General features: G+C 37.8%; 1 protein-coding gene across 5 annotated transcripts in view; it reads left to right on the top strand.

Annotated features, from left to right (window-relative positions):
• The window catches only part of armc4 (armadillo repeat containing 4), a 55539-nt gene that overhangs the window by 2787 nt on the left and 41415 nt on the right, over positions 1 to 11337 (top strand). For 3 of the 5 annotated variants that reach the window (XM_034862352.1, XM_034862349.1, XM_034862351.1), the window contains exons 2-9: positions 809 to 1056; positions 1405 to 1562; positions 1913 to 2120; positions 2315 to 2421; positions 2992 to 3128; positions 5507 to 5623; positions 9251 to 9468; positions 10024 to 10170. In XM_034862352.1, the coding sequence (XP_034718243.1) occupies positions 833 to 1056; positions 1405 to 1562; positions 1913 to 2120; positions 2315 to 2421; positions 2992 to 3128; positions 5507 to 5623; positions 9251 to 9468; positions 10024 to 10170 (1316 nt within the window). In that variant the 5' untranslated portion in view covers positions 809 to 832. The remainder of the gene's footprint in view (positions 1 to 808; positions 1057 to 1404; positions 1563 to 1912; positions 2121 to 2314; positions 2422 to 2991; positions 3129 to 5506; positions 5624 to 9250; positions 9469 to 10023; positions 10171 to 11337) is intronic. The other 2 variants (XM_034862353.1, XM_034862350.1) reach the window with 2 other exon arrangements.

The raw sequence follows: 11337 nt of genomic DNA, 5'->3' as shown, positions 1-11337 counted from the left end.
CATCTGATTGGCTGCTTAGAAATTAAGTGTTAACGAGCAGTTGGACAGGTGTACCTAATAAAGTGGCCGGTGAGTGTAAAACGGTTGTTTAAAGTAAAAGCTTGGAGATTTGTCTTTTGCCAAGAGAGGGCGTAGTAGTGATGCGACCTTCCTCTGGAGGATGTATTTGGCCGGTCTGACTGCCTCAGTACATGCAGGCAGCCAGGTTCTTGTCTCTGCTATTCTCGTCAGGCCAAAACAAATGTCCCTTACAGTAGTACAACATTATTGAAGCTGTGCTATGATTGTAGCTTCCGCACTGGGGATCAATAAAAACAGTAAAAATTATGTAAAATAAATAAATAAAAAATCACATCATAGCACGTACGACAACTGACAATTCTTTTCTCAATGAATTATTTGAGCTTTTAACAGGAAAATAGTAAAAAATTACCATCACAATTCTCTTAAGCCGAAAATGACATCATAGCTAGTTTTGTCTGACCAAAAGGTCTTAAACCCAAAATGTATTCAGTTTACTATCACATAAGACAAAGAAAATCACAGTTGATTTATTATTGATCTATATAATATTAAAATATATAATGAAAGTAGTTGCTAATTCCTTTTTGTGTTGATCAGAGAATCAATTAATTGATTGTTTTATCTCTGACATATATTGAACAAACGTTTCTCAAATCTTACATGGCCTTTTCTTAAAATGGGGCCATTCCAAGCTCAAAGTTGATAAAATTTGGGTAAAGTAAAGCATTAAATGAACCCTTATTAAGCCACACACTGTTTAAGATAATGTTGTTTTTATTTTTAGTTTAAGAATATCCCAGCCGGTGCTATGGGGTCATCACTGACAAGGGCAGCCCAGTGGACCACGGCCAGCTCTGGTACTGGCAAACTTGAGTTCACGCCAATGAATCGGTTCTTGTTGAAAGAAATCCTGCACTTTGTGGAGCAGTTCAGCTCCCAACACCCACAGGAGGCAGAGCATGTGTTTGAGGAGCCCCTCCATTGGAGTACCACTTTAGTGGTATCTGATTTCAAAACAGACTACGACATCAGGTTGGTTTAATCATGAGGCAGGCGGCTGGTTGGCCATTGCTTTCAGTATTACGTGTCTGTGCAGGATATGCTGTCACCATAGTGTCCAGATGTATTTTACCATAGCTACATTTAAACAGTAGGCTATAATTAATTTGTTTTTCAGCTTCAGTTAGACTGATTACATTCCATTTTATTTCATCAGTTCTGGTCTACTTTCAGTTTGTGGTTAGCTTTTTATCTCTAGCTCGGAAGTGGAGAAGTACAAAAATACAGACTGATCTTCCTTTAATGTTTTAACATTTATTGTCTAATACAAAAAGGTATAATGTGAATAACACTGAAGTATTAAAAACAAATTCTCCTCAGTGATTCAGATGTACAGTCCCACGAGAAAGACTATGAAGGGCATCCATTGTTGCAGCTCTCCCCTCCTACTGTTTATGTACGCAGCTTCAGCCAGCTCTCTAAACTAGTTCATCTGGCAGATGATAAGAAGCTGGAAGAGATTCAAGCATGTCTAGAAGGTAAGCATGATGACCACAGGATAAGATTTGAATCAAATTTGCATCCTAAGTAGTCCAGCCACCAGCATACCTCCATAACCCACAGGCTTGATTTGTTTGTCCTAGTTATTCTCTACAACCATCCAATTATGCTGCCATTGGTAATTCTGTATAGGATATGTATTTTCTTTAGGAGCACTGCCAAAAAGAAACAAGTAAGGTAATAAGAATATATCATGAATTTCCAGAAAAAAATGTTGTGGAAAAGAATACAGTGCTCACGAGGCCTGCCGTTTTGTAGGTTCAAAATGAATTTATGATCAGCATCTGAATCTGAAGATTTGCTAAGACTAACCTCTTTCATTGCTCAGAAAATAAAGACCCCGTGGTTAAGATTCTTGGTCCCAGCTTTGTTAGCACCCTGGAGAAAGAAGATGCCCATACAGATGTACTACGTTTGGTAGACAAAGTGAAAGAGAAAGATCAAGGCAAGGACCCGGAGGTTAAGGTCAAGCTGTTCCTCTTGCTTCAAAATATGGACAACCAGCTCATCAGCAAGTGCCTCAAAGAGATAGCTGGGTAGGTGCTTCTTGTATCTCCAGCACTCTCAGCATTCATTCTGATTATCTATCCGTCCTTCACAACTATGCTTATTTACTCAGACCTAAACAGTTTCACTGTGAAATGTGGATGTTTTTGGAATAGGCAGAAGAACCCATGAATGAATGAGATAAATTGGATGTTTGTTTTGCTTTTCTACATTTTCATTACAGACAAGTCAGTCTGGACCCCACCGCAGTGAAGAATGAAGTGGAGTTGTTGAAAAAGTTCTGCAGTGAAGGGGAAAAGAGGGTGTTGAAGTTGGTTCGATACACATCAGGTTTGAATTATTTCCACATTTACTGGGTTGCAATGAAAGCAATTGCTTTTAACACTAATGCTGGATGTTCCAAAGAATAAAAAGCCTGTTTTCTGCCCCTACAAAAGACATGGAAGTCATTATATCTGTTTTAGATTTCTGTGATTCCAGTTAACCAAGGTGTTAGTCAGTTTATCAATTTTTTGCTTCTATGTAGGGTTTTGATCACAACAAAGCATGTGCACACTGATAGGTAAAACCAGTCCCCATATCTCATGTTGAATTGTCAGTGTATGGAAATACTCTCACAACCAGCCTTAAAATATGATTTATTAAATGGCTCTGTTTTTTGTGGATGATTTAAATTGCAAGTGAAACTATATCTCTACCCTAGGTTCATGCCTCAGACCTGTACTCCTTGGAGTGCTATGTTATCCTCTTTAGCAGTCCAGGCATTTGCGATGATTTCTCTTTTGCTCCACTGCTTTCCTTCCTACTTTGGAGACATCGTTGTTGTTGCTCGCTGGCTGCATCGCTATTATAATTGCCAACTCCCCCCCCCCCCCCTTTTTTTTTCTTTTTTCTTTTTAGATTATATATTTTCAAATGGCTGCCGCTCCCCTCTGTGGAGACAGATGCATGGTGAGATTTGTTACCTTGTGATTGAGCCTTGTGACACTGAGACCCTTTACATCACCTGCAGCACTGCTGGAGTTTTTCTCAATGGGGTAAGGCTAGAAAGATAAAGCACTGTGGACTACATCAGCTGCAACATTCAACATAATATTAGTTCCTTTTTCTGTTTGAGGAAATGTTCAGGGAGGTTACCTTCTGGAAAGTATTTTCTGAAAGGTCAATTCATCATTGTACAGTCAGTTAAGTGGCGAATTCACCTCTGTATTTTTGGTATGTAGTGCTACAGTGATTTTGAAAATATTCATAATATAATTTCCTTAATACTTTTCTTGAATCATACATCTTGAGTGTAAGATACATATCATACCAAATGTACACATACTGTGTGTATCCTTACGTGTGTTACTGTGTGTATCCTCCTCCCAAACCACTTTTACAATACCAACTTTATAGCAACAAACCACACAGTTCAGTTAAATGGTCTCAATTATTTATGATGAATCAATAATATCAACTTCTATATGTATATCTGTTTATCCCAGCATGTATTCCAGGGAAAGCAGGAAAGCAACGAATACATGTCACCACTATAGCTGTCTCTCAAGCCATTAATTAGCTAGATACATTACTGATTAAACCACACAGCTGTTAAGTTTGACAACCAACATACTATTCAGTATCAAACAGTACAATTCTCCTATAGTTTAGCAATATCATGTTAATCTCTGTAATTATGAGAAGTTTGAAAACACATGATCTGTGATCATAATTTAAACAATATCCGATATCTACCAAAATTAAAAACACATGTTTTGAAGCTGCTGTCATTCTCTATTTGATTGACTTAAAAATGTTCCTTTGTTTAACCAGGTAAAGCTTTATTGAGATTAAAATCTCTTTTTCAAGAGTGACCTGGCCACGAGGTCATAAAAACATGGTTACAGCAATGAATCAACAACAACAACATAAACAAACTAATGCAATTGTCACTACAAAGGAGGTGTGTAGAAAAATATGCAGTTACAAATGCATAAACAGAAATGAGTTTCCAAAAAATAGTAACATAAAATTAAAAAGAATACATCAAGTAGCAAAGGCATTGACCAAGAGTGTTATTTTTCAGATCCTTTAAAGCTCACTCGAGTGTACCAAGACTAATCTCTTCTGACATTTGTAAATCCCTCTGTACGTTATTCCAGCTGGAAGGGGTGTTAAAACAAAGTACAGTGGTCTACAAGATAGCTACACCCAGTAATAAAACCTAGAGCACAGTGGTATGCTTCATCCAACATCTTTAGACTCTGGCATGTGCAGTCATTAAGAGCAGATTACCAATAAGGTTACAGTTGCAGATACAAGTTTGCAATACAACAAGTTTGTTGTTGACTATCACTAGACAACAACAAAATGTAATGTTTTCTGTTGCTGTTAAAAGATTCTTAACATAATAGAACAGGACAATGTTTTTACCTATGACCAGTTGACAAATCAGTAACTGAAACTTTTAAAATAGATTATATCGATCTCATCAATATATCGCACATTTGTCTAGTCTGGTCAAAACAAAATTACGGCTGACTTTTAACTGTCCATCGAAAGTCCCTAAGGTTACATTGACATTGCTGAATTTGGGTTTTAAAAATGAATATCTTTTGCTACGTTTACACCTTGCATTCACACTGCTCTGGCGTTTCCCAACCCATAAACTGAAGAAATTTAAAAACACTTCTACCCCTCTCTTTGTTTGGAATCGCTGGGGTTGTGTTGCATTCTGCCGCAAACGCAGACCTTTGGCAACACCAACACGGATGCCAACGTTTTGACGCTCAATTAGGTCATGACATCTTGGTCTTTGAGACTAAGCAACTAACGCATATACATGTTGCCTCCTTTTTATAATGGCACATCCATGGCCAGTATACGAGAATGTTCATGAGATAAGTGGTTTTAACAGAGATTAGTTCTTCTACTGGAGCTAAAATGTGCAGGGAGATTGCTTTTGGATCAAAATCTTTGCTTAAAAACCAAAACGTAGCAATGTAAATGTAGCCTAAGTCCACTGTTAAATAGAAAGCTTCCAAATACTTACCAAATTCCAGGAATCTTTCTGAATGTGTTTGCAATCATTTCTTAGAGAGGATTTTGCATGCTGCAGCACCTTTCACTCTTTCAATGACATTGCTGACAAGCCATAGGTTTCCTGCCACTGTTTCTTCACCTGGAAATGGTTGGACCAAGGTGAAAAACTTCAACCTTAAACTGAATGGGTGACATTGATGCAAATAAAACCTCAAAGAGCAGTAGTGTCTTAGACCTAATTTAGCGGTTTACATGGTTTTACACTTCCTCTTTTAGGCTGCCAGAAGATACTCTGAGCCTTCTAACCTCAGCTATTCTAGCTGACATGTGGGTCACATTATAATTGTGGTTTTTAGAATTAATGAAGCTGTTTTTCACTTTGTTTTCACAGGGCATAAAACACGAGGAGGAGGAGAGTGGCTATGAGCAAACAAGTGATATGTACAAAGACCTGGTAACACTTTTGAAGAGCAGATCTCCACATTTTACTGAAAACATAAACATGCAGGTACAGTGAATTACAGGCAGATGCAATTATCATCAACACATTAAGACCTCCTTTTTCTAGCCCTGAATTTTTAAGGCTGTGTGGGTGTTGAAGTACCTCTTTGTCCCATCAACAAGGTCCTTCTCCCTAAACCTTTGATTTGATCCCTGATGCTGTGTGACTCATATACGTAAACAGAGTTAGGATTGTGTAATCAGTGTCTGCGCTGTTCCACACTGGTGAGCTAGTGTCTGATTGTCACTCTGTTGAAAAATTCCTGAAACCGATGTTCTTCCTGTTGCAACATCAAAACAGCACAGCTACATCCCACCTGCCACCCACCCTTTCAACACACACAGCCATGACAGACAGACGGACAGACAGACACACAGGCTCAATTCCAGACAGTGAAATATGCGTGATCTTTTCAGTAGTGCTATTTCCTGCTTTAGTAATTTTACGACAAAACAGATTGCTTCAATAATAGATTCCAGCTGCACCCAACAATCTGTTAATCATTTAAAATATGATCTTTTTTTTTTCTTGGAAAATTTGGCATTATCAAAGCATTTAATGACCACTTACTGCTCACTGCCTACTTTGTATTGATCTTGTATCTATAAAAAAGCATCTATAAAAAAAAAATTAATTAGATTTGTTTTGTTTTTTAGCCATAATCTCAATCTTAGTAATATAAAGTGTATATTTGATTCAGAATGTGTTTATGCAATTTTTGCTATCAAAGAAAGAATTAAAAGTGTCTGGGTAATAGCATTTACAGAGATGAATTTTCAAAATGATTTCTCAGAACTACTGTATATTGCATGTGAAGTGCCTGCCTATTGAATTGTTCCATGGAATCTTCCATCCTAGGATTGTTTTGTACACTCACTGCTGTACATTAGTGTAAATTGTCTTTAACAGCCTATTAAGGCGCAAACCTTTTTGTTAGCCACGCTAACAGCATGGCTCTATCTATGAATATCTGGACTGTAATGTCGGACAGCTAGTCCACCACGTTGGTCCAGACTGAAATATCTCAAGAATAATTGGATGGATTGTCTGGCATTTTAGCATACATTCATGGTCCTTGGAGGATAAAGCCTAATTACTCGATTTTTTTCTCTAGCGCCACCAGCAAATGTTTACTTAACCGGTGACTGTTACAAACATTCATGTTCCCCTTAGGAGGAAATGTAATAACTTTGTTGACCTGACTTTTTATTTAGCCCCAGTATCATGGTGTCATATTATAAAATGTAAACCTTCCGATGAAACTAGCCTTTCTGTAGCTTATTATTTACTCCAAACCAGTTGATTGTAACGCGCCTAATATGCATTTCTTTTTTGCGACAATTCAAAAGGTTGCTTTGAATTTGGTTGAAAATTTAATAAAAACATGACTTGTACAGTGTACATAATAAAATAGCGCTTCCATTACATCTGTGAAGTTGTTTTGGTCTAAAGAGTAGGCTGGAATGGGATTTGTGAGGACTTTAATAAACCAATAAATAGTGCCAGCCTGAAGCGTGTCAAAAAAGACATTCAGGCCTTTATGTTTTACGAGTCCTGTGTGAAGATTGATGCTTTAAGTCTGAACAATCTAAAAATGATGGACAGCTGCAGTAAAAATTGCTGTGAAGCAGTTTGTGGAGGCACAAATCATCGTCAAGGTCTTTTTCTTCTGGATTCTTTAACTTCTTTGATATGCGCCTCGCCGTGTCCTGAACTTTTGTTTTACTCTTACTGCTCTTTGCCTCTATTTGGGCTATTCACCTTCATATGATGGGGTCAACTTCAAAATGCGTTGCTTGGAAATGTATTTGATTGATTGCTGACGACAGCAATCAAGTAGTACATTATGCATTCTATGTCTGAGATATTAAGTTATTGCAGTCACTCTTGTGGATATGATCCATTCCCGTGTTAATTTGAGAGAGCAATAACAGCAGTGTCCATCAGAAACACAATCTCGTATAGCTCTGGCTCAGTTCCTTGATTGCAATGCAGAGAGCTCAAACTTGGAAGGGGATAGCCAAAGATAACAACACCTAATCTCCAAACATATCTGCTTGTTTCCAAAGTGAGGAAGCAGGGACTTTTTTAGCAGTTCTATTAGATTAGACAGCCTCAATCAAATGAGCAGAGGCAGCCAAAGGAGACCAGGGCTGCAACACAGGGAGGAAGCAGACTCGCCTTCTCTGTTCAGTGTTGTGGATTCGTTTTGACATCACAGCATGATTGGAAATTGGACATGTGGTGTATTTGCATGCACAAGACACTCACTGAAGAGCACTCCCTGGGTTGTAGATTTGTTTTCATTATTCACATCCTGAAATTAATATAGACTGCCTCACTGTCATAATCAGTCAGTAGAGACGGTTTGAATCTTGCCACTGACAGATGTTTGATGGCCAATGGCTTAAGTTTTGCTGCCCCACTGATTTTCCATCAGTATTAATCAAGTAATTAGAAATAAGTCTACCCTAAACACATGTAAATAGTTGGAGTTTAGGTTTTAACAGTCAGATCAAGTAAAGTTTTAATGACTAATCTTTTACTTATACTTAGAAATTAGGGCGTCAGCCCTACTTAACAGAGCATTTGTTTCCAGGCATGTAGTCTTTTCAGATGCAGAAAGGCACCTGTAATAGTTTTTTATACTGTGGCATGTCATTAATGTCAAGTGTTCCCTTTTGTGTATTCGGTGCATGTACTTTGTCCATTTCACATATATTAAAATTAAAGGTTGGTAAGTCTAATAAAGTGAGACTGTGGGTCTGTGGCTGGGTGAATTGACTTGTATGTTTCCAAAAGCAGGTCACAAGTTTTATGAAAAACAAGTCTTTGGAAAAGTAATTCAGCCTGCTTGGCTCCAGCTTGTGCGCGAACACAAGCCATAGGAATAGATCTTAATTCTTTTTCCCTGCCCTTAAAAATGTTGAGCCCCTAACAACCAATGACAGTCTATTTCTGCACAGCAGGTGTCTGTGATTAAAAATTCTCCTGCCTGAAAACCCTTCGTATGTGTCTTTTTGGCATTCATATATAGGTTGTAAAGTTTGGTATAAAGACCTTCAAAACTTCAGAAAAAAACCTGAATAACAGTGACACAAAGGCATTACTTTGTCTGTGCCAAGCTGCAAGTTTTTAGGTGGAGAAATGTACAGAAACAATAAACTTTTTTGATATTGTTCAGCCAATTAGAAGAGGAGAACCTCTGCTGAGTAAAGCATTGGGAAAGGGTTATTTTATTCCAATGCCTTTATATAGACCAAATTGTTATGTAGGTCTGCTTATTGTTGAGAAAGGGCTTTTATGTGGATTTTATTTTTTTCATGTGTCACAGATACTGCTATGTAGTTTTTATATGCCTCTTCTTGGAGTTCAATAGCTTTGTCTGACATTAATATGTAATATGTCTCAAATAATGGTATCAAATAATAATGATAATAATCATAGGTGGAAAATATCATTTAGCTTCACAGGAAGGTAAAAATCAGAGTTACTATTTTTTTTAATAAGCATAAAATAAACAGTACACATGGTTTTCCAAACAAAAAGTATTGTGTATGTCACAATGGTGGTGCGAATTGAAAGAGATCTTTCTCCTCACCCTCCAGTCTGTCTTTTTCCACTTACCAACAGGATTTTGCAGTTGAAGAACTTCCATCAACACAAAAGATCCAGCATGTGGAATTGGTTGATGTGGAGGAACAAGGCCAACCCCAGAGGTCTTACGAGCAACAGGAAAAGAATGTGCATGAAGAGGCGAGGCAACAACACAGGCCGAACAAGGCAGGCCACGAGAAGAAATATGAACTATGTCCAAGATGGAGGAATTTTGCTCTCTTGTCTTCATGTGGGTATGTGGTGATTCCTTACCTAAGATGTTTCCTGAAATATCTTCTAGCCACCACGTACTGTGCAAAGTGGGAATCCCTCTTATTGGGGCGATGAGCTCTACATGACAGTGATGCCAAGCCTTCGTCCTCAGTGAGTCTGCCAGCTGTCCCACATAAAGATATGGTTATATGGTTTATACATTTTAGGGCAAGTGAAAATATTCCTTAATACACAATGATCTAAGTTAATGGATACGTTCACGGTGTGGAAACTTTTTCTGCCCAATTACAGACAGAAATGTTAGGGGAAAAAAAATCCCCAAAAGCTTTGTCACATATGGTCTTTGATTGATAAATAGATCTAGCAAGAGCTGAGCTGTTGCAGCTGTACCTTGTGATAACTATACCCATTTGAAGAAAGAGAGAAACTGGCTCAAGATAAAAGTATCTCAATTGCTAAAAAAAAATGCCAGCTGAACCCCCTTGTCTTGAATTGTTAAATAATGATTATGTTAGAAAAATAATCATTTTCAAAATAGAAGCAGGCATAATGACTCTTATTCCACGTCATTATAGTAAAGCTGAGGAAAACAAACCCAGTAAGAGCTCTAGAGAGAAGAAGTCTGGTGAAATACAGGAAAACTTGGTACCAGGAGCCAAGAGCAAAATAAAAGCAGAATTCTCTGTGTCCTCTTTCCCCGGACGACTTTCCTCCCAGAAAATATAGGTGTCCCAAATCAGTTCTCCTTAGTCATAATCCTTCTATACAGGACTATTTCTTTTTCTGAAAAGCGAGTGAGTCTGTTCAAGATTTAGGAACTGATAGGAGCTAAATGCTGAGTGAAATTTGTAGTGGAAAGTTTAACCTGCACATATTAGCCACTGTACTGAAGTTTTTTCTTTCCCTTTGGCTGTAACGGACAAAATATTCTCCAGCTGCTATCATTAGGTTGGCCTGTGGCTTTCTAAACACAAAACCATTTTCATATTTTCACAGATGTAAATATTGCTTCTGATACACAGCCTGTTACTAGTTAAGTAACATTCCAATATTGAGTGTAAACATTTTCATAATTTGCATTTTACAATATTCATAATTTCTATTTTTTTCCCCTCATCTTTTTGAACAGTCACAATGAAAAATTCACCAAACTGCTTTTAAAAAGTGTCACCATTAGTGCAACCTTTCCCCAATGCTTCAGAATTGTCTTTCTATTACTATTTGTATTCTATTTACCTTGAATGTAAAAGTACTTTAGATTAACAAGCTGAGCTGGGACCTTGACACACTTTTGTTGTATTGCACATTGCTGCAGATCCTGTTTGTACCCTGTGTGTTTGGGTCTCTGTTTTAGCTACGGAGTGAGACATCTAACTTTTTTTAGTTACAGAGTGAGACATTTCACTTCTATACTATCTTTCTTTGGAGTTGCACATGCGCAGTAGGTAGGTAAGGCTCACATCAGCTCGGTAACTTTTTTACAACTTTGGTCAGTCCAAGGCATGATTAGCTGGGAGACTTCTTCTAAACAAGGGGCACTTGTGGAATACCTGCAGAACAGGGACATGGAAGTAGTTCTTTTATAAATTGTGGTGAACAAGTTTGTATGTGTGTGGAAGCACCAGAGACACAAAATAACACCCCAAATCCCAGAAAAAAAGTAATTTTTTTTCATAATATTACTTTAATGGGACGCGAATGCAGAGATGAAGAGTGAGAGAGAGGAGAGAGGAGCTCAGTGTGTTAGGAGGTTGCCCACTAGTCTAAGCCTATAGCAGGACAACTAAGGACTGGTCTAATGCAAACCTAAGTATAACCTTTATGAAATAGAAGCATTTTAAGCTAACTCCTATATTTGGAGACAGTGTCTATCTCCCAAACCAAAACTA

Source organism: Etheostoma cragini, chromosome 22, assembly GCF_013103735.1.
Source record: "Etheostoma cragini isolate CJK2018 chromosome 22, CSU_Ecrag_1.0, whole genome shotgun sequence".
Classification (NCBI taxonomy): domain Eukaryota; kingdom Metazoa; phylum Chordata; class Actinopteri; order Perciformes; family Percidae; genus Etheostoma; species Etheostoma cragini.
The sequence above is the reverse complement of the archived record's forward strand: the minus strand, read 5'-3'. Positions and strand labels throughout refer to the sequence as shown.